General features: G+C 46.9%; 1 protein-coding gene across 1 annotated transcript in view; it reads left to right on the top strand.

Annotated features, from left to right (window-relative positions):
* Positions 1–9,683, top strand: part of sxph (saxiphilin) — a 106,641-nt gene extending 96,958 nt beyond the window's left edge. The window contains 2 exon segments of the mRNA XM_072279949.1: positions 9,360–9,546; positions 9,640–9,683. Coding sequence (XP_072136050.1) covers positions 9,360–9,546; positions 9,640–9,683 — 231 coding nt within the window.
* Positions 9,684–21,051: the final 11,368 nt, after the last annotated feature.

Below are 21,051 nucleotides of genomic sequence, written 5' to 3'. Positions count from 1 at the left end.
GTGGAAAAGATGCCCCTCAGGATGTTTTAAATCTTCCTTTCTCACTGTGATGCTCTATCCCTCGTTTTGGACTCTCTACCCGGGGTAAAAGTCTGTGACCATCTCCCTTATCTATAACCTTCAGGTTTTATAAACATCTATCAGGTCAAAAGAGAGCAACCTGACAGGGGCAACATGTGCTGTGCCCTGAGCAGTCCCTGCTATAATACTGTTTCACCAACCACATGCCTCATTCCACTGGCGGGGTGAAAGGAACTGCTTTAACCCCAGCACCTGATACACTGTTTTCACATCCTGGGACATGTTGCTGCCAGTTAGCTTCCTCTAGCCCCCTCTCTCTGCCATCGTGGGTGATGCCAAGCTCCTTGAGAGGTGATGCATTTGCACTCACCCAGATAAATTGAGAGAATCCGATCACATTCTGGTCTTGGCTCACCTGCTGCAGGAGACCTGGCCTCTGTTGTGCTTCTGTGGCCACCATGTTAATGTGACTGGCCAGTTGAATGTCTTTCTCCACTGCTTCCCTGGGCAGAGGATTCTACAGATTCATTATTCTACGGTGGAAAAACCGTTCCTTGACATTTCCATTCCAAAACTACTCACCCTGAAATTTGAGGCTACGTCCCCTAGTTCTAGATTCCTCTGTCCCTTATATCTCCAGAGATTCAGCCTCTCTGAGAGAAGAAATTTCTACATACCTTGGTTGTCAATAACCATGCACTGTTCAACAAATCTCTCCCATTATGACCTCACACTGTGCATTGTTAGACAAGTCTCTCCCATTATGACCTCTCAGGATATTTAAGGCGAGGGTTTGGTAATAATAATGCCATTCGATACCCAGGTAAATTGTTAGGATGGTTAGACCCTCTCTTGGAGATTGCCACTCTCTTTTCCTTTCATGCATGAACTGAAGAGCTGTGCACAGAATTGAACATGGTATAATTGTCATAGAAATTCCCCACTCCTGACTGATGGAGTGTTTAGCCAAGGACACTGTCCCGAGGAACAGTGGTGATGTCACGGAGCTGGAATGATTGACATCCAACAACCTGGTGCGACGTGTGACTCCATCCACTGGAGGTTCTGGCTCTATCAGGGTCTCTGTAACTCTGGATCTACATCTGGATCAAGGTTGTGGTCAGGTCTGGAGCTATGTGGCTTAAACAATCCAAACTAGCTATCAGTTGGCAGATTATTGGAGAGTGAGTGCTGTTTATTAGTATTTCCAATGACCACAATCATCACATCGCCAACGATTGGTGGGTTTTGCTTGTCCAGCATCATGTGATCAGGATAATCCTGGGGGGATCTTCCCACGTTGTCTAGTAGATCCAGTGGTGTAAGTGGATGGGACCAGATTGTTAGATGCGCAACTATTTGAGGAGCGCAGATCTCAGTACCATGATATGTGGGTGTTTAAGCCACTCTTTGGCACAGAGTAGCTGAGTTTGACTACATGGCAGGTTTAGAATGCAGATGGTTGACCAAGTGCCCTAGTTTTCTGGAGAGACAACACCCATATATATAGGTGTATCCCGATGCTTTAGATCCAGATATTGTTGTATTTAATCTCAAAGAGGAACATTCCCTTGGCTGAACAAGCACTGTGCCCTAGTCTAAGGTACGGAGAAGGCACCTTCCTCTGCACCCTTGCAAAGCACTTACAGCACAGGAATGGGCCATTCATACCAACAAATATGTACTGCCTCCACTCATCACTCTTTATGCAGCCAGGTTGACATTACTGCCTATCTCTCTTCCATCTGGATGTGCTCTGCTCTGCTGCACCATACACTGACTACTCTCTGGGAAAGGAAGCCTCTCTCACATCCCCCAATGGATCTTTACTAGTTTCCCCTCTGTCTCCAGCCGTGGATCCAGTCTCACACGCAGAGAGCTCTTCCCTACGTTACTCTTTCAAACTCTTTTGTAATTGTGAAGACCTTGGCAGCCAGGATCTTGTACTGCAGGTATCTGAGTGCCCTGAGAAGCATTTTTGTGTACACTCCATAGCAGAAAGACTTCACAGGTCGATTGATAAGTAGGCCATTTGGCCCATTAAGCCAGTTCTGCCATTCAATAGGATCATGGCTCATGTGACCATGGACTCAGCTCCACCTTCCTGCCTTTTCCCCAGAACCCTTAATTCCCAGTCTAACTGCGTCTCAAGTGTCTCAGGTACCCTCCACTGTATCCCGAGGCAGGGGACCCCACAGATTCTTTTCTCTTTTACAAAAGCAATTTCTCTTAATCTCCATCCCAAATCAACTGCCCTGAATCTTGAGGCTAGATCCCCTACTTCTAGATTCTTCCGTGCCTTGTATCTTCAGAGATCCAGCCCCTCTGAGAGAAGAAATTTCTACATATCTGCTTCCAATGACTGTGTATCATTACATAAACCTCTACCCTAAAAAGCCACCCCCCCTATTTGAATATGCTCACCCCTCCCCCTCCTAAGCTCAAAAGAAAACTGGGCCAAAGTACTGAGTTTCTCTTTGTAAGATTTGAGATATGGTCAGACAACTTTGTTAGTTGCTCACTTGACTGGTTTGGACTGGTAATGAGGTACCAACAGCCCCAATGGCACAAGCTGCCCCAGGTACGAATATTACTGCTGTCTAAGGCAGTGGCAGCGCCAGAGATTTTTTCTTGCTGGTGCTACAGTGGGGCTGAATTATTCAGTGATGGTGCTGAGGGATGTACCCTATGGTAATAATTATTCGCAAGGCCAGACACGTGGCATTCAAAAGTCAGTTTCAAGCATTATGTGCCCACTATAAATGCCTCTGTTGATTCACAAGCAACAGCAATTGATAGATCTAACAATTGATAGAAGTGAACAGCAATTGATAGAAGTGAACTGTGACAGTGTCAACAGCATCGGAGGCAACCCGGGCTACACAGAGCACAAACAAATCAACAAAGCACCCGACCCACAGCGCACAACGTGAATCACGCACCAATCCCGCAATCAGTGTCAAATGCGTGCTTTTCAACTGAAAAACACAACACTAACCCACAGTGTCCACAGCTATTCGCATTACATAGACAGACAATGCCAAAAGATACACCGTTATTAAAGTCAGATAAGGCAAACAACAGATGCAAGGCTTTACCAGGAGTTGGACAAATCGTACTCTGACCATACAATTCCTCAATTAATTTGGCTATTGAATTTAAAACAAAAATCAACAGAATCACCGCTTGGAAGTCTAAGCAAAACCAGTAGGCTTAATAGCAGTAAATGTAATAGTTTAGGATTTGCAGGAAACATAAGGACTATGGGGTATCCACCACAAAATAATAATAATAATCAGCATTAGTCTTGCCCCAAATTTTTAAAAAAAATCAACTGCGCTCACCATTGATGTTTTCAGAGAAGCACAATCCGTCTGTTGTTGTGATTGGTGGCGAAATTTTCGTAATTTTTTTTCTCCAACGGCGTTCTGAGAGGCGGGACTGCGCAGGCGTGTGACGTCGGGCAGTGCAGCGCGGCAGATTTAAAAGGGCAGACATCCTGCTTCGGGTTTGATTCAAAGGAGGAGTCTGAGAGTCTGAGTGGGAGTGCCGAGAAAGACATTTTTGAAATTTTCGTTATTTTTTTCTCCAACGGCGTTCTGAGAGGCGGGACTGCGCAGGCGTGTGACGTCGGGCAGTGCAGCGCAGCAGATTTAAAAGGAACAGAGCCTCATAGAGCGGGCAGCGTAGTTTGCGGGCTGTGGAGTGAGCCGGGAGCAGAGTGAAGACTTAAGGGCTTCGGCTCAACGGGCTTAGGCGGAAACAGGCGAGGAAGGTTTGGCATTCATTTTCTGTTGTTATTTGAGGAGAGGGGCAGTATGAGTGTGAGGGCAGTTTGCTGTTCTTGGTGTCGGATGTGGGAGGCCCTGGAGTCTCCAAGCCTCCTGGATGTCTACATCTGCGCCAAGTGCATCGAGATGCAGCTCCTAAGGGACCGCGTTACGGAACTGGAGCTGCAGCTCGATGACCTTCGTCTGGTCAGGGAGAGTGAGGAGGTGATAGAGAGGAGTTGCAGGCAGGTAGTCACACCGGGGCCACGGGACGCAGACAAGTGGGTCACGGTTAGGAGGGGGAAGGGGAAAAGTCAGGTAATAGGGAGTACCCCGGTGGCTGTGCCCCTTAACAACAGGTACTCCTGTTTGAGTACTGTTGGGGGGGACAGCTTACCCGGGGGAAGCGACAGTGGCCGTGCCTCCGGCACAGAGTCTGGCCCTGTAGCTCAGAAGGGTAGGGCAAGGAAGAGGAGGGCAGTTGTGATAGGGGACTCGATAGTAAGGGGGTCAGATAGGCGATTCTGTGGAAGCAGTCCAGAGACCCGGATGGTAGTTTGCCTCCCTGGTGCCAGGGTCCGGGATATTTCTGATCGTGTCCAAGATATCCGGAAGTGGGAGGGTGAGGAGCCAGAGGTCGTGGTACATATAGGTACCAATGACATAGGTAGGAAAAGGGATGAGGTCCTGAAAGGAGAATATAGGGAGCTAGGAAGGGAGTTGAGAAAAAGGACCGCAAAGGTAGTAATCTCGGGATTACTGCCTGTGCCACGCGACAGTGAGAGTAGGAATGCGATGAGGTGGAGGATAAATGCGTGGCTGAGGGATTGGAGCAGGGGGCAGGGATTCAAGTTTTTGGATCATTGGGACCTCTTTTGGCGCAGGCGTGACCTGTACAAAAAGGACGGGTTACACTTGAATCCTAGGGGGACCAATATCCTGGCAGGGAGATTAGCGGGGGCTACTGAGGTGACTTTAAACTAGAATGGTTGGGGGTTGGGAATCAAATTAAAGAGGCTAGGCGTGAGGAGGTTAGTTCACAACAGGGGGATGGGAACAAGTGCAGAGAGACAGAGGGGTGTAAAGTGAGGGTAGAAGCAAAAAGTACTAAGGAGAAAAGTAAAAGTGGAAGGCTGAAAAATCCAGGGCAAGCATTAAAAAGGGCCACTTTTCAGCATAATTGTATAAGGGCTAAGAGAGTTGTAAAAGAGCGTCTGAAGGCTTTGTGTGTCAGTGCAAGGAGCATTCGTAATAAGGTGGATGAATTGAAAGTGCAGATTGTTATTAATGATTATGATATAGTTGGGATCACAGAGACATGGCTCCAGGGTGACCAGGGATGGGAGCTCAACGTTCAGGGATATTCAATATTTAGGAGGGATGGACATGAAGGAAGGGGAGGTGGGGTGGCGTTGCTGGTTAAAGAAGAGATTAACGCAATAGAAAGGAAGGACATAAGCCGGGAAGATGTGGAATCGATATGGGTAGAGCTGCGTAACACTAAGGGGCAGAAGACGCTGGTGGGAGTTGTGTACAGGCCACCTAACAGTAGTAGTGAGGTCGGAGATGGTATTAAACAGGAAAATAGAAATGTGTGCAATAAAGGAACAGCAGTTATAATGGGTGACTTCAATCTACATGTAGATTGGGTGAACCAAATTGGTAAAGGTGCTGAGGAAGAGGATTTCTTGGAATGTATGCGGGATGGTTTTTTGAACCAACATGTCGAGGAACCAACTAGAGAGCAGGCTATTCTGGTCTGGGTTTTGAGCAATGAGGAAGGGTTAATTAGCAATCTTGTCGTGAGAGGCCCCTTGGGTAAGAGTGACCATAATATGGTGGAATTCTTCATTAAGATGGAGAGTGACATAGTTAATTCAGAAACAAAGGTTCTGAACTTAAAGAGGGGTAACTTTGAAGGTATGAGACGTGAATTAGCTAAGATAGACTGGCAAATGACACTTAAAGGATTGACGGTGGATATGCAATGGCAAGCATTTAAAGGTTGCATGGATGAACTACAACAATTGTTCATCCCAGTTTGGCAAAAGAATAAATCAAGGAAGGTAGTGCACCCGTGGCTGACAAAAGAAATTAGGGATAGTATCAATTCCAAAGAAGAAGCATACAAATTAGCCAGAGAAAGTGGCTCACCTGAGGACTGGGAGAAATTCAGAGTTCAGCAGTGGAGGACAAAGGGCTTAATTAGGAAGGGGAAAAAAGATTATGAGAGAAAACTGGCAGGCAACATAAAAACGGACTGTAAAAGCTTTTATAGATATGTAAAAAGGAAAATACTGGTAAACACAAATGTAGGTCCCCTGCAGACAGAAACAGGTGAATTGATTATGGGGAGCAAGGACATGGCAGACCAATTGAATAATTATTTTGGTTCTGTCTTCACTAAGGAGGACATAAATAATCTTCCAGAAATAGTAGGGGACAGAGGGTCCAGTGAGATGGAGGAACTGAGTGAAATACATGTTAGTAGGGAAGTGGTGTTAGGTAAATTGAAGGGATTGAAGGCAGATAAATCCCCAGGGCCAGATGGTCTGCATCCTAGAGTGCTTAAGGAAGTAGCCCAAGAAATAGTGGATGCATTAGTGATAATTTTTCAAAACTCGTTAGATTCTGGACTAGTTCCTGAGGATTGGAGGGTGGCTAATGTAACTCCACTTTTTAAAAAAGGAGGGAGAGAGAAACTGGGGAATTATAGACTGGTTAGCCTAACGTCGGTGGTGGGGAAACTGCTGGAGACAGTTATCAAAGATGTGATAACAGCACATTTGGAAAGCGGTGAAATGATCGGACAAAGTCAGCATGAATTTGTGAAAGGAAAATCATGTCTGACGAATCTCATAGAATTTTTTGAGGATGTAACCAGTAGAGTGGATAGGGGAGAACCAGTGGATGTGGTATATTTGGATTTTCAAAAGGCTTTTGACAAGGTCCCACACGGGAGATTAGTGTGCAAACTTAAAGCACACGGTATTGGGGGTAAGGTATTGGTGTGGGTGGAGAATTGGTTAGCAGACAGGAAGCAAAGAGTAGGAATAAACGGGACCTTTTCAGAATGGCAGGCGGTGACTAGTGGGGTACCGCAAGGCTCAGTGCTGGGACCCCAGTTGTTTACAATATATATTAATGACTTGGATGAGGGAATTAAATGCAGCATCTCCAAGTTTGTGGATGACACGAAGCTGGGTGGCAGTGTTAGCTGTGAGGAGGATGCTAAGAGGATGCAGGGTGACTTGGATAGGTTGGGTGAGTGGGCAAATTCATGGCCGATGCAATTTAATGTGGATAAATGTGAAGTTACCCACTTTGGTGGCAAAAATAGGAAAACAGATTATTATCTGAATGGTGGCCGATTAGGAAAAGGGGAGGTGCAACGAGACCTGGATGTTATTATACACCAGTCATTGAAAGTGGGCATGCAGGTACAGCAGGCGGTGAAAAAGGCAAATGGTATGCTGGCATTTATAGCGAGAGGATTCGAGTACAGGAGCAGGGAGGTACTACTGCAGTTGTACAAGACCTTGGTGAGACCACACCTGGAGTATTGTGTGCAGTTTTGGTCCCCTAATCTGAGGAAAGACATCCTTGCCATAGAGGGAGTACAAAGAAGGTTCACCAGATTGATTCCTGGGATGGCAGGACTTTCATATGAAGAAAGACTGGATGAACTGGGCTTGTACTCGTTGGAATTTAGAAGATTGAGGGGGGATCTGATTGAAACATATAAGATCCTAAAGGGATTGGACAGGCTAGATGCAGGAAGATTGTTCCCAATGTTGGGGAAGTCCAGAACGAGGGGCCACAGTTTGAGGATAGAGGGGAAGCCTTTTAGGACCGAGATTAGGAAAAACTTCTTCGCACAGAGAGTGGTGAATCTGTGGAATTCTCTGCCACAGGAAACAGTTGAGGCCAGTTCATTGGCTATATGTAAGAGGGAGTTAGATATGGCCCTTGTGGTTACGGGGGTCAGGGGGTATGGAGGGAAGGCTAGGGCGGGGTTCTGAGTTGGATGATCAGCCATGATCATAATAAATGGCAGTGCAGGCTCGAAGGGCCGAATGGCCTACTCCTGCACCTATTTTCTATGTTCCTATGAAAGCATCAATGATTTTCTGGATGTCAAGTGCTTTGGTCCTCCGACTGTTTATGGCCAACAGGGCCAAGTTGCTGTTCCGAGCATCACCGCTGCTATTCCTTAGGTAGTTTTTGAGGCGTCTGAGGCAAGAGAAACTCCGTTTGCATGAGGCAGATGTCACAGGTAGAGACAGTGATATGCAGATTAGTTTGTATAAATCTATAAATGCATCGTGGTGGGGTCTCATTAGAGCTAGAAATTCCACTGTGTCATTCACTGTCTGTCCTTGCTAGAGACTCAACCACAGCTCTCATAAACTCATGATTTTCTTGGACAAACTTTGCATGTCCTTTGTCAAGCATATTTCCCAATCTTGAACCGTCTTGTTTTCTCAATCTGAATTTCCCCTGTGCCTCCATAGCAAACTTCTGAGCTGCACTTACATGGTGGGATTTAAAAGCTGTTGTAGCTTTCCGCCAGTTGCGGTAACCGGTGACAGTGAAGGTAGACTCAGAATGGAACCCATGTCCTCCACACAGGAAATGCCTGCTTGCAAAGCAGAACGTAGTATCTTTCGTGATCGGATATTCCAGCCAGTCAAAGCAGCCATGAATAAAACTCCTTTGCTGATTGCTAAACTGTTGCGTGCAGCGAAGGGTACTTTTTCAATGCTGGCTGATGGGGTCCTTCCTCAGGCTGCTGGCTAACATCGCTAACAGTATTCCCACTAAGTATTCCCACTAAGAGCAGCTTCATCCACGTTCTCTTCCGAATCCCGCTCCATTTCTTGTTCCTCTACCTCGCCCTCACACTTTCGATGAACTGCTATTGTCCTCATCCCCACTTACTTCTTTCTGCATGTCACTTTCAATTAGGACAGGCTCAGGCTGAGACACCACTGATTCCTCTGGATGAAGTCGTTTTCTCACTAAAAACCGATCCATTTTTCACACCACAAAAAATAATGCATGTGGCAGGCCCACGCTGGCTTGTAAAAGTACTGTGTGTGTGTGTGTGTGTGTGTGTGTGTGTGTGGCATCTGTTAGTCTCGCGAGACCACGGATCTGCGCCTGGATGTATACTATCAATCTCTCATGTGAGTGAGTGATATCACCACCTTAAGTGATCTTAGATCAGTTTAACTGATCTGAGGACAGTAACGGCGAGACATTGACAACAAACGAAGTGTAGAGTGGATCTGACAGAGTTGATAACTTTATTGCTGCGTGGGTGCTCTGGTAATTGGGGGCGCTGTTTCACTAGATCAACTGGAGAAACAAGCTGTATTCAAAACTATACAGAGAAAGCAAAGCAGCTGCAATTTGTATGTGAAATTTCAGTTATTTTCTTGGTGGTGCTACGCTGGTGCTATTGCAATTTCTGCTGGGGCTGTAGCACCACCTTAGCGCCGCCCCTGGTCTCAGGACCTACTGCTCTCAAGAGCTGCTCACCAGTTCCTTCCCATATTTTTTCAGGAACATTTTGGGCCCAGCTCCCTCTCGGAATTCCAGCTTTTCCAGTCCAAAAAATATAAGGAGAGTGACCTGCTCTTCAAGGATGCAACCCAGTCTTTGAGCCAAGCAGCTCACCTGAGTTACACTGACATCCTGGGCGATGCATTCGTCAGCCTGGCTGAGTCTGTCTTCAGCTGCACGCACTCAGGTAGCGTACTCATTTAACTGCAGGATTATCACAATCAATAGTCATCTCCCTCCGAAAGATTTCAAACACATCTTCCATCCTCTTGCTCCACAGAAATCCTGGAATTCTGTCACCAGGACGTTTGCAGCCATTGGTGAAGCTGGTGTCAGCAGTCACAGGGGGAAGAGCCCAGAACCTCCCTGCTCCACACTGCCCCATGTTCAATTCCCTCTCCATCCAGACTGGACATTGACAACACTCCTCGCTGGTGTCCTAAATGAAATGAATAATCATAGCTAAGGGCCTAGCGGGTGGGGGAGGTTGTGTAAAATGGCGGGGGGCATTGAATTAACTTCTCTGTTTGCTTCTGCACTTGCCCGCCGTTGGACACGCAAGTCACTGTATTACCCCTTGACAGACTGACAGGATGGGATCCCACCACTGAATCTGCAGGAATGTTGTTTGTCCATCCTCGTTGTCAATGGTGTCCATGATGGTGTCGAGACTAGCGCGTGATTTGGATTTAAGTGAGGGAGAGTTGCGCAGCGTCAGCCTCACTCTCTCTTCCCAATTCCCATCTGGATCCAGTGGCAAGACAAGAGTCAAGACGGCTGGAGATGGGACTAGGCGCAGTGGATGACCAGGACGTCTTCAGTGTCTTGTCGTGTTCTACACGTTCCATGACGCTTGCAGAGACCGCCTTCTTGACCGTTGAACCTTCCATTGGTCTCGTCCACTCAGTCTGCCAGAGTCTGTCTTCACATGCTGGGATAGACAACTCCCCATCTCACCAAGGGTTTGAGACCCGTCGGCTACCGTCACCTGGCTTAGCTGGCTTGTCGAAGCCGTTGCCCAGTGAGTGGCCGCTGTCGCAAGCAAACAGCTACGGGGAGTCACAGGTGAGAGCTGAGTGCCAGGTGGGGACCAAAGGTGGACTAACCACCTTGAAAAGGACGCGACATGCTCCCCCACCAGAGGTGCTACCCCTCCCTGACACCCCATCATCAGGAATAACAGTGACCTTGTCAGCCCTGGTTCCTGAACTGTGGCCCAAGGGGACCAGTCTCCTGGATAGGTTGGAAACCCAGGAGAGGCTGGACCTCTCCAAGCACAAGATCGACAGCTGGAGGTGATTCCCCAACCTGCAGAGTGAGAGAGGACGCTGCTGTACCCACTGACCCCCGACCAACATACCCTCTAACTTTTACTTACAGCTGAGTAGACCGACCATTGCTCTGAGCAGGACGCTTTTAAACGGCCTGAAAACTGTGCGCCACATTATATGAAAGAAAATCCCAGCTGCACAGCAACGAAGGCTGTGTGTGTGGGAGCATTTCAGTTCCTGTGCAGCCGGGAACAGTTCCCCCGACCGCAGCCAGTAGTTCCTGGTATTGAGAGCCACTGAGCTGGTTTGGAAGCTCCTCCAAGTAAGGGTTGTAGCAGGGCGAGGACCAAAGAAAGCTGTTCCAGTCTGTGCAGAATGAACCTCCATACTTGAATGAGTTTAACTGGATCATGCGGATGTGCTACAGTAGTGGTGGTGGGGGGGAGCAGGGCAGAAGGGAAACAGTTTCCTGCCTCATTCTACACAGTTGGACACAGATTTCTCTTATGTCACTGCCACGACACTAAATACACAACACAGAACAGAAACAGTCCCACATAAGAGATTCTACAGATGCTGGAAATCTAGACACACACGTGCACAGTACTAGAGGAACTCAGCAGGTCAGGCAGCATCTATGGAGGGAAATGAACAGCTGACGGTTTGGGCCAAGACCATTGGGGCTCAGAACCAGGCCCTTCAGCCTAAACCATAGTAGCAGATTAACACCACATCTGCTTGTACACACGTGGTCCGTATCCCTAATTAGGGACAGTCAGCGTGGCTTTATGTAGGCCAGGTCATGTCTTACTAACCTGATTGAGTTTTTGAAGAGGTGATGAATGTAATTGATGAGGGTACAGCTGTGAATGTTGTCTACATAGATTTTGGTAAAGCATTTGACGTGGTCTCTTATGGTAGGTTCATCCACAAGGTGAAAACACTGGGGGATCCACAGCGAATTTGACCATAAGACAAAGGAGCAGAAGTCGGCCATTCGGCCCATCGAGTTTGCTCCGCAATTTTTTTTTCACTGCAACTCATCCCAATGGCTACAAATTTGCCCCATCACCTGCCTGTCTCTCCTGACATCTTTACTGCTCACTATCTTAGATTTATTTCTGTTTTCCCCTTCCTCCGCTCTGTCATTCCGGTTCCCATCCCCCTGCCAAATTAGTTTAAACCCTCCCTAACGGCTCTATTAAACTTTCCCGCCAGGATATTGGTCCCCTTCAGGTTCAGGTGTAACCTGTCCTTTTTGAACAGGTCATACTTCCCCCAGAAGAGATCCCAATTATCCAAGAATCTGAAGCCCTGCCCCCTGCACCAGTCTCTCAGCCACGCATTCATCTGCCTGATCCTACTATTCTTGCCCTCGCTAGCATGTGGCACAGGTAGCAATCGCGAGATTACTACCCTGGAGGTCCTGCTTCTCAGCTTCCTTCCTAACTCCTGGAAATCTCTCTTCAGGACCTCCTCCTTTGTCCTATCTATGTCATTGGTACCAACATGTACCAAGACAACTGGCTGCTCACCCTCCCCCTTCAGAATATTCAGGACCCGATCTGAGACATCCCATACCCTGGCACCTGGGAGGCAACACACCATGCGGGTATCTCTATCAGGCTCACAGAATCTCCTGTCTGTTCTCCTGACTATGGAATCCCCTACGACTACCGCATTCCTCTTCTCCCTCCTTCTCTCCTGCACAACAGCGCCAGGCACAACAGTCACCGTGGGCGTCCCCTGTCAGGTCATCCCCCTCAACAGCATCCAGAACAAGATATTTGTTGCTGAGGGGGACAGCCACAGGTGTGCTCTCCACTATCCGGGCATTTCCCTTCCCCCTCTTGACAGTGACCCAGTTTTCTGACCCCTGTAGCCTAGGCATGACTACCTCCCTGTAGCTCCTGTCTATCACCTCTTCACTTTCCCTGATAAGCAGTAGGTCATCAAGCTGCAGCTCCAGATCCCTAACACGGTCTCTGAGGAGCTGCATCTCGGTGCACCTGGCGCAGATGTGGCCATCAGGGAGGCTGGAGATCTCCCAGGATTCCCATATCTGACACGTTGAACAAAGCACTAACCCTGCAGGCATGCTATCTAATTCTACAGGAATGAAACAGGAAAAATAAGTCTACTCACCCACTTACCTCACCAAACAGACAAATTTTTTAAACCGTTAGCTTGTACCGTTAGCTGTGAGAGCCCTGCTGTTCCTGTCTGTCTGGGCCGATTTGCGAAAGCTGGGGGGGGGGGGGGGGGAAGAGAAAAAAAAAAGAGTTGGTGCTTTGCTCTCGCCTCTGCCCGTTTACCGCCGAAGCCCATTGAAGCCAAAGCCCTACACTCTGCTCCCACTCACTCTGCTGCCCGCTGTATAGGGTTGTCTCCTTTTTAAACTTTCCGCGCTGTCCTATTGATGTCACGCGCCTGCACAGTCTTGTTCTTCTTGCACTTGAAGAAGTTTTTAAAAAAACTGCCTTCCTTCAGAATTCAGCTCCCACGACGCTCTGTAGTCCGGATCCAATTTGCCACTTGATTCAAAAAGGCCTTGCCCAAAGACAGAGGGTGGTGTCCATAATTAGTCATCTGCAGGGATCTGTGCTCAGACCTCTGCTGCTTGTCATGTGTATAAACAACTTGCTTGAAAATATGGACAGGTGGGTTGGTGAATTCAGAGATCGGTGGCATTGTTGATAGTATAGAAGATTGCCAAAGGCTACAGCAGGACAGAGATGAGTGGAGAAATGGCAGATAGTATTTAATCTAGACAATTGTAAAGTTTTGCAGTTTGGAGATTAAATGTAAAAGGGAGAATACATTGTTCATGACAATGCACGAACAACAGTGATGTACAGAGGGATCTTGGGGGCCAAGTTGACAACTCCCTGAAGGTGGCTGCACAGGTTGATAGGGTGGTGAAGGAAGCACCATCCTTGCCTTAGTGAGCTGAGGCTTTGAGTTAAAGTCAGGAAATTATATTACTTCTTTATAGAACTCTATTCAGCCACATGTGCAGTGTTGCATTCTGATGTGGTAACCCCATTACAGGAAGGATTTGGAGGCTTTAGAGAGGGTGCGGAACAGGTTTACCAAGATGCTGTCTGGAGCAAGGCATGTGCTGTAAGGAGATGGATAAATTTGGGGTTGTTTTTCCTGGACTGGTGGAGGCTGAGGAGTGACTTAATAGATGTTAATAGGATTATGAAAAGCTAGTATCTACCCCCCCCCCCCCGAGTCAAACTGTCTAATACTAGAGGGTATGCACTTAGAGAGGGGTAAGTTGAAAGGAGATGTGCAGAGCAAGTTTGGTGGGTCCCTGAAATTTACTGCTAGAGGTAGTGGAGTAGACAGATACAAGGTGTTTAAGAGGTTCATAAGATGGGAGGATGTAGGCAGAAGGGACTGGTTTAGATAGGCGTCTCATTACTAGCTTTATTAGTTGGACACAACACTTTTGGGCCGAAGGGCCTGTCCTGCACTGTACTGCTCTTTGTCCTACTCATCTCGGCAAATTCATTGGATAACAACCATGAAAGTCCACCTGGATAATAGAAGAACTGAAAGTAGTTACCGGAGCAAAGGTAAAGACAAAAGAAAATGATAGTTGAAAGTGGAAGAGGAGGAGAATGAGTAGACACTCAACTTCCACTGTTGCTGACTACTGACCATTCAAGAGGAGGTACCCTGGAGTGGACTAAGTGGGGATCACACAGGGTGCGACCACCGGCCGGGGTACCTGCTCCCAGCAGCTGGAGGTAGAGGTCGCTGCTACTGGGAAGCAGGTGGTAAGAGCCAAGGTAGCTTTTCAACAGGAGCCACGGAGGACCGGCTGAGGATTTAAAAGATCCTTCCCCGTGGGGCGAGTGAGAACTCAGAGGAAAGGGACCCAGTGCAGGGGTGGGGTCGGAAGCACCGAGGAGCGTGAAACGGAGAGCGCGGAGTGACCGATCGGAGCTTCTGTGACTGTTATGGAACCACAGGCAGACCCAAGTCGCAGCCCAAGAGACGATGGGCTTCCTCTGACTTCGCGTTTCTCCCACCTGTTAACACATAGCTGTCTGCAAGCAGTGATGGAACCAGTGTTGGTTTCTTCACCCAGCTAAAGCTGCCTGGCTTGGAAATACATCTTATGCCAATGGTGGGAAAGTGGCGTGGCTGAATCAGACTCCCTCTCCGTATTTAACAGACTTGTTAAAGACACATTTAATTTTTCCACTATAGCAGGGGACTATTATATTTCCATGCTGCAGAAAAGGAAACCGATGGATCTTGTGAGCTGATCAGTCTGAATAGGTTTAATACAACTGGCACGTGTTATAATGCGGCAGCAGTGCATTGCAATACATAATAACACTAAGTTACAGTAAGAGTGTATGTACATTAAAAAACTTAAACAAGTAGTGGAAAAAGAGGGGGAAAAAAAGGTAGTGAGGTTGCGTTCATGGGTTCAATGGTCATTCAGAAATCTGCTAGCAGTGCCATAAAGGAGCTGACTGAGTTTACAACTTTTTGCAGCTCATTTCAATCCTGTACAGTGCCCCCTCCCCATATGAGAATGTGATGCAGTCGGTTAGAATGCCCTCCATGTTACAGCTGTAGAAATTTGCAAGTGTCATTTGTGACACACCAAATCTCCTCAAACTCCTAACTGTTGTGGTGCTTTCTTTGTAACTGCATCAATACGTTGGGCCAAGGACAAGTCCTTAGAGATGTTGACACCCAGGAACTTGAAATTGCTCACCCTTTCCACTTCTGATCCCTTTTTGAGGATTGGTGTGTGTTCCTTTGAAGTCTACAATCAATTGTTCAGTCTTACTGATGTTGAGTGAAAGGTTGTTGCTGTGACACAACTTGGTTGAGCTGACCTAGCTCACTCCTGTACACCTTCTCGTCACCATCTTCAGTTCTGCCAACAGTAGTCATGTCGTCAGCAAGTTAATAGATGTCATTTGAGCTGTGCCTAGCCACAATATCACTTTTTCTGCAAAACACCTCCTCCCCTTTCCATTGTTCCCTTAATTTCTTCGGTGAGCAGTTTTAGGTCTAAGAGCAGCAGTCAAATGGAGATCCGAAGTGCGAGAAGACGTAGCTCACTCAAGTTTGCTGATTAAGTACATGAGGCATAGATTCACGGCAGTTTGATGTTCTGAGCAGGGGCCAATCAGCAATGAGGATTGTTGGAGTGGATCGAGTTAGAGTGGGGTTTTGAGATTTTAGCTCTTTGAGGCTTCAGTCAGAGAAAGTGAAAAGCTGTAGGTCATTCTCCCCCCCCCCACCCCCACAGTCTATTGTATTTCCTTCTTTTTATTTTCTCAGTTAAAACAGTAGAGATGCTCTTCTTGGTGGATATGAGAAGGCAGGGAGACCTCTAGTCTCCCTGACAACTACAACTGCGAGAAGTGCATCCAGCAGCAGCTTCTAAATCTGCATTAAGGAGTTGGAGCTGGAACTGGATGAACTCCGGATTATTCGAGAGGCTGAGGGAATGATAGATAGGACATATAGAGAGGTAGTTGCACTGGAAACTGGGTGATGGTCAGGAAGGGAAAAGGGCTTAAACACCTAATGCAGAGTACCCCCGTGGCCATCCCCCTCAACAACAGGTATACCACTCTAGATACTGTTGGGGGTGGGGGGTGGAATGACCAAGCAGAGGAAAGTCACAGTGGTCGGGTCTCTTGCACTGAGTCTGGTTCTGTCACTCAGAAGGGAAGGAGGAGAAGAGGCATGCTGTGGTGATAGGGGATTCATTAGTCAGGGAAACAGAAAGGAGGTTCTGTGGATGAGAATGAGATTCCTAGATGGTATGTTACCTCCCAGGAGCAAGGGTCCTGAACTATTTGGATTGGGACCTCAGTAGGAGGGTGAATAGCCGGAAGTCATGGTCCATGTAGGTGCCAATGACATAGGTAGGAAAAGTGACGGGGTTCTGCAAAGTGAGTTCAGGGAGTTAGGTGCTAAGTTAAAGGGCAGGAACTCTAGGGTTGTGATCTCAGGATTGCTACCTGTGCCGTGGGTTTGCAGACAGATGTTGTTAAGACCTCAGACAAAGTTAGGAATCAAAAGGTTGAGTAGGGTGTGACTAATATCCTGAGCTGCATATATCTTAAAGCAAGGAGTATTGTAAGAAAGGCAGATGAGCTCAGGGATCAACACCTGGAATTATGATATTGTAGCCATTTAGTGAGACTTGGTTGCAGGAGGGGCAGGACTAGCAGATCAATATTCCAGGGTTCCATTGTTTTAGACCTGATGGAGTGGGAGGGGTTAAAGGAGGAGGGGTGGCAATACTAGTCAGTGAAAGTGTCATGGCAGTTCTAATTCCACCTGTTAACTAGGACACCCATACTGTAAAATGACAAGATGGAATAGAGTTTGTCAAATATGTTCAGGAAAGTTTTCTTATAACCATATAACCATATAACAATTACAGCACGGAAACAGGCCATCTCGGCCCTTCTAGTCCGTGCTGAACTCTTACTCTCACCTAGTCCCCCTGACCTGCACTCAGCCCATAACCCTCCATTCCTTTCCTGTCCATACAGCTGTCCAATTTAACTTTAAACGACAACATCGAACCTGCCTCAACCACTTCTGCTGGAAGCTCATTCCACACAGCTACCACTCTCTGAGCAAAGAAGCTCCCCCTCATGTTACCCCTAAACTTTTGCCCTTTAACTCTTAACTTATGTCCTCTTGTTTGAATCTCCCTCACTCTCAATGGAAAAAGCCTATCCACGTCAACTCTGTCTATCCCCCTCATAATTTTAAATACCTCTATCAAGTTCCCCCTCAACCTTCTACGTTCTAAAGAATAAAGACCCAACTTGTTCAACCTTTCTCTGTAACTTAGGTGATGAAACCCAGGTAACATACTTGTAAATCTTCTCTGTACTCTCTCTATTATGTTGACCAAAACTGTACACAATACTCCAAATTTGGCCTCACCAATGCCTTGTACAATTTTAACATTACATCCCAACTCCTATACTCAATGCTCTGATTTATAAAGGTCAGCATACCAAAAGCTTTCTTCACCACCCTATCTACATGAGATTCCACCTTCAGGGAACTATGCACCATTATTCCGAGATCCCTCGGTTCTGCTGCATTCTTCAATGCCCTACCACTTACCATGTATGTCCTATTTTGATTAGTCCTACCAAAATGTAGCACCTCACATTTATCAGCATTAAACTCCATCTGCCATCTTTCAGCCCACTCTTCTAACTGGCCTAAATCTCTCTGCAAGCTTTGAAAACCTACTTCATTATCCACAACTCCACCTATCTTAGTATCATCTGCATACTTACTCATCCAATTTACCACCCCATCATCCAGATCATTAATGTATATGACAAGCAACATTGGACCCGGTACAGATCCCTGAGGCACACCACTAGTCACCGGCCTCCAATCTGACAAACAATTATCCACCACTACTATCTGGCGTCTCCCATCCAGCTGCTGTTGAATCCATTTTACTACTTCAATATTAATACCTAACGACTGAACCTTCCTAACTAACCTTCTGTGTGGAACCTTGTCGAAGGCCTTACTGAAGTCCATATAGACAACATCCACCGCTTTACCCTCGTCAACTTTCCTCGTAACCGCTTCAAAAAATTCAATAAGATTTGTTAAACATGATCTTCCATGCACAAATCCATGTTGACTGTTCCTAATCAGACCCTGTCTATCCAGATAATGATATATACCATCTCTAAGAATACTTTCCATCAATTTACCCACCATTGACGTCAAACTCACAGGCTGACAATTGCTAGGTTTACTCTTAGAACCCTTTTAAAACAATGGAACAACATGAGCAATATGCCAATCCTCCGGCACCATCCCCATTTCTAATGACATTTGAAATATTTCTGTCAGAGCCCCTGCTATTTCTACACTAACTTCCTTCAAGGTCCTACGGAGTATCTTGTCAGGACCCGGAGACTTATCCACTTTTATATTCCTTAAAAGCGCCAGTACTTCCTCTTCTTTAATCATTGTAGTTTCCATAACTTCCCTACCTGTTTCCCTTATCTTACACAATTCAATATCCTTCTCCTTAGTGAATACCGAAGGAAAGAAATTGTTCAGAATCTCCCCCATCTCTTCTGGCTCCACACGTAGCTGTCCATTCTGATTCTCTAAGGGACCAATTTTATCCCTCACTATCCTTTTGCTATTACTATAACTGTAGAAACCCTTGGGATTTATTTTCACCTTACTTGCCTAAGCAACCTCATATCTTCTTTTAGCTTTTCTAATTTTTTTCTTAAGATTATTTTTACATTCTTTATATTCCTCGAGCACCTCATTTGCTCCATGCTGCCTATATTTATTGTAGATATCTCTCTCTTTTCGAACCAAGTTTCCAATATCCCTTGAAAACCATGGCTCTCTCAAACTTTTAACCTTTCCTTTCAACCTAACAGGAACATAAAGATTCTATACCATCAAAATTTCACCTTTAAATGACCTCCATTTCTCTATTACATTTGTAGCCCCCCTGGCCACACTCAGGGTCGCTCAGCTCACTGTCGTCTAGGGGAACAGCCTCGGCCCCACCAAACTGGGTAATAGTTTGTGTTGATGCTGTGTGATGTACCCCACTCCGCCCAAATAACAGACATACACCAGATACGATTAGATAATTAACAGTTTAAAGATATTACTGGGACTATATACTTAATAGAGCATAAAATATAAAAGGAAAATAAAAGGCGCCACACTTATCAAAGTTCAATCTCTTCATGCACAGTTGGAGCTCGGGATCCTTCTTCTTCACCCTGCGACCCCTCGGACCCCTCGACCGGCCGCCTGGGACCAAAAACGGTGGTCGACCAGACGCTGCACACGAGTCCATCTCCGTCTCCTTTCCTCACCAAACACTCTCCTTGGGGTCCGACCCCGTTAGCGGACATCACAGCACCTGGTCCATTCTCTGTCTCTCTCTCCCGCCTTCTCCCCCAAAATCCCACGCATACAGTATCTTCAAATACACCAAAACCATAACAACTATCCCAATTGGTTCATAACATCTTCTTATCAGTAACGTGATTCAACAATCTGCTAGCGGGAAGAACTTTCTCAGCGTTTAACATAACAAAGAAGCATCCCAAGTATAACATAACAAAGAAGCCATTTTAATTAGCCTCCGCAGTAACATAAAAGACGAAACCCCCTTACACACTCCCCCCACCAAATAAAGTCATGTCCTCATGACTTCTAAATAACTCGCCAACCAGTCCTGCAGACACACAACACACACATAAACAGATACACACAGTGACAGTGCTCCCCAAACAGTGGACCTTATGCCCGTCCCACGGGCGCTACATAGGCCAACCTATCTGACAGCTTCTTAACCCTCCGACACCTCTGTACCCCCTCACCTAAACCCAAAAGGCTCAGACACTACTAGGGATACCTCGGGCCTGCTTGCCAACTCCTCTTTCACTCAGGCCACCATTACAGCTCGGAGCTCCCTGTCCCGTGTCCGGGGCCCCGCCTCTCCTCCTTCCTGATCCTGCCATAACTCAGCTCGCCCTCCCCACTACACCTGACTCAGTGCGAGAAGGGCCAAAGGTCTCTTCCTCAATCACGGGGAAGTTAGCGAAAGGCAGCATGTACCATATGTGCAGCACATCATCCTTCGAATCTGTATTCTTCCTCATTCCCTCGATCGGTAGCTGCTGTTTAAGTCTCTCTAAACTGAAACATTTAGCCGGGGCTACCCCGTCAGCCTCCTGCAGTCGAGACGTCAGCTTCTTCGGGGACTCCTTCAACTCTCGCCACAGCCTCCGCAGTTCTGACTCAGGTTTCTTGACCATCTCCATCTGGGACGCAGCTACCCTAGCAGCTTCTTCCACCCTGACCTGAAAAGCAGCAGTTAAATCATTGCAACACACCAATATCACTGAAACAACACACATCAAAGTTGCTGGTAAACGCAGCAGGCCAGGCAGCATCTCTAGGAAGAGGTACAGTCGACGTTTCGGACGTATTCTCTGACGAAGGGTCTCGGCCCGAAACGTCAACTGTACCTCTTCCTAGAGATGCTGCCTGGCCTGCTGCATTCACCAGCAACTTTGATGTGTGTTGCTTGAATTTCCAGCATCTGCAGAATTCCTCGTGTTTATGTTTTTAATATCACTGAATCAGTGGGAGCCCTGGGCTTGTTTTCCTGCACCAAGATGGTCCCATTGAGGGGTGACGGGAGACAGCGATACTCGAAGGGAGTTCCTTATGCCCAGTCTATTCCGCAATTTAGTTTTCGTTGCACTCATTGCAGAAAACTCCGCTTCGCAGAAAAATGTTGGAAATGGAAGCAACGTTTTCAGTGGCTATCTCAGGATATTTAGCCTTGACTTTGATCCAGAATGCCAGCAGAGATGTTATGTCAAGCATAC

Source organism: Mobula birostris, chromosome 2, assembly GCF_030028105.1.
Source record: "Mobula birostris isolate sMobBir1 chromosome 2, sMobBir1.hap1, whole genome shotgun sequence".
Taxonomy (NCBI): domain Eukaryota; kingdom Metazoa; phylum Chordata; class Chondrichthyes; order Myliobatiformes; family Myliobatidae; genus Mobula; species Mobula birostris.
Note: the sequence above shows the minus strand (reverse complement) of the source record. Positions and strands in the feature narration are given on the sequence as shown.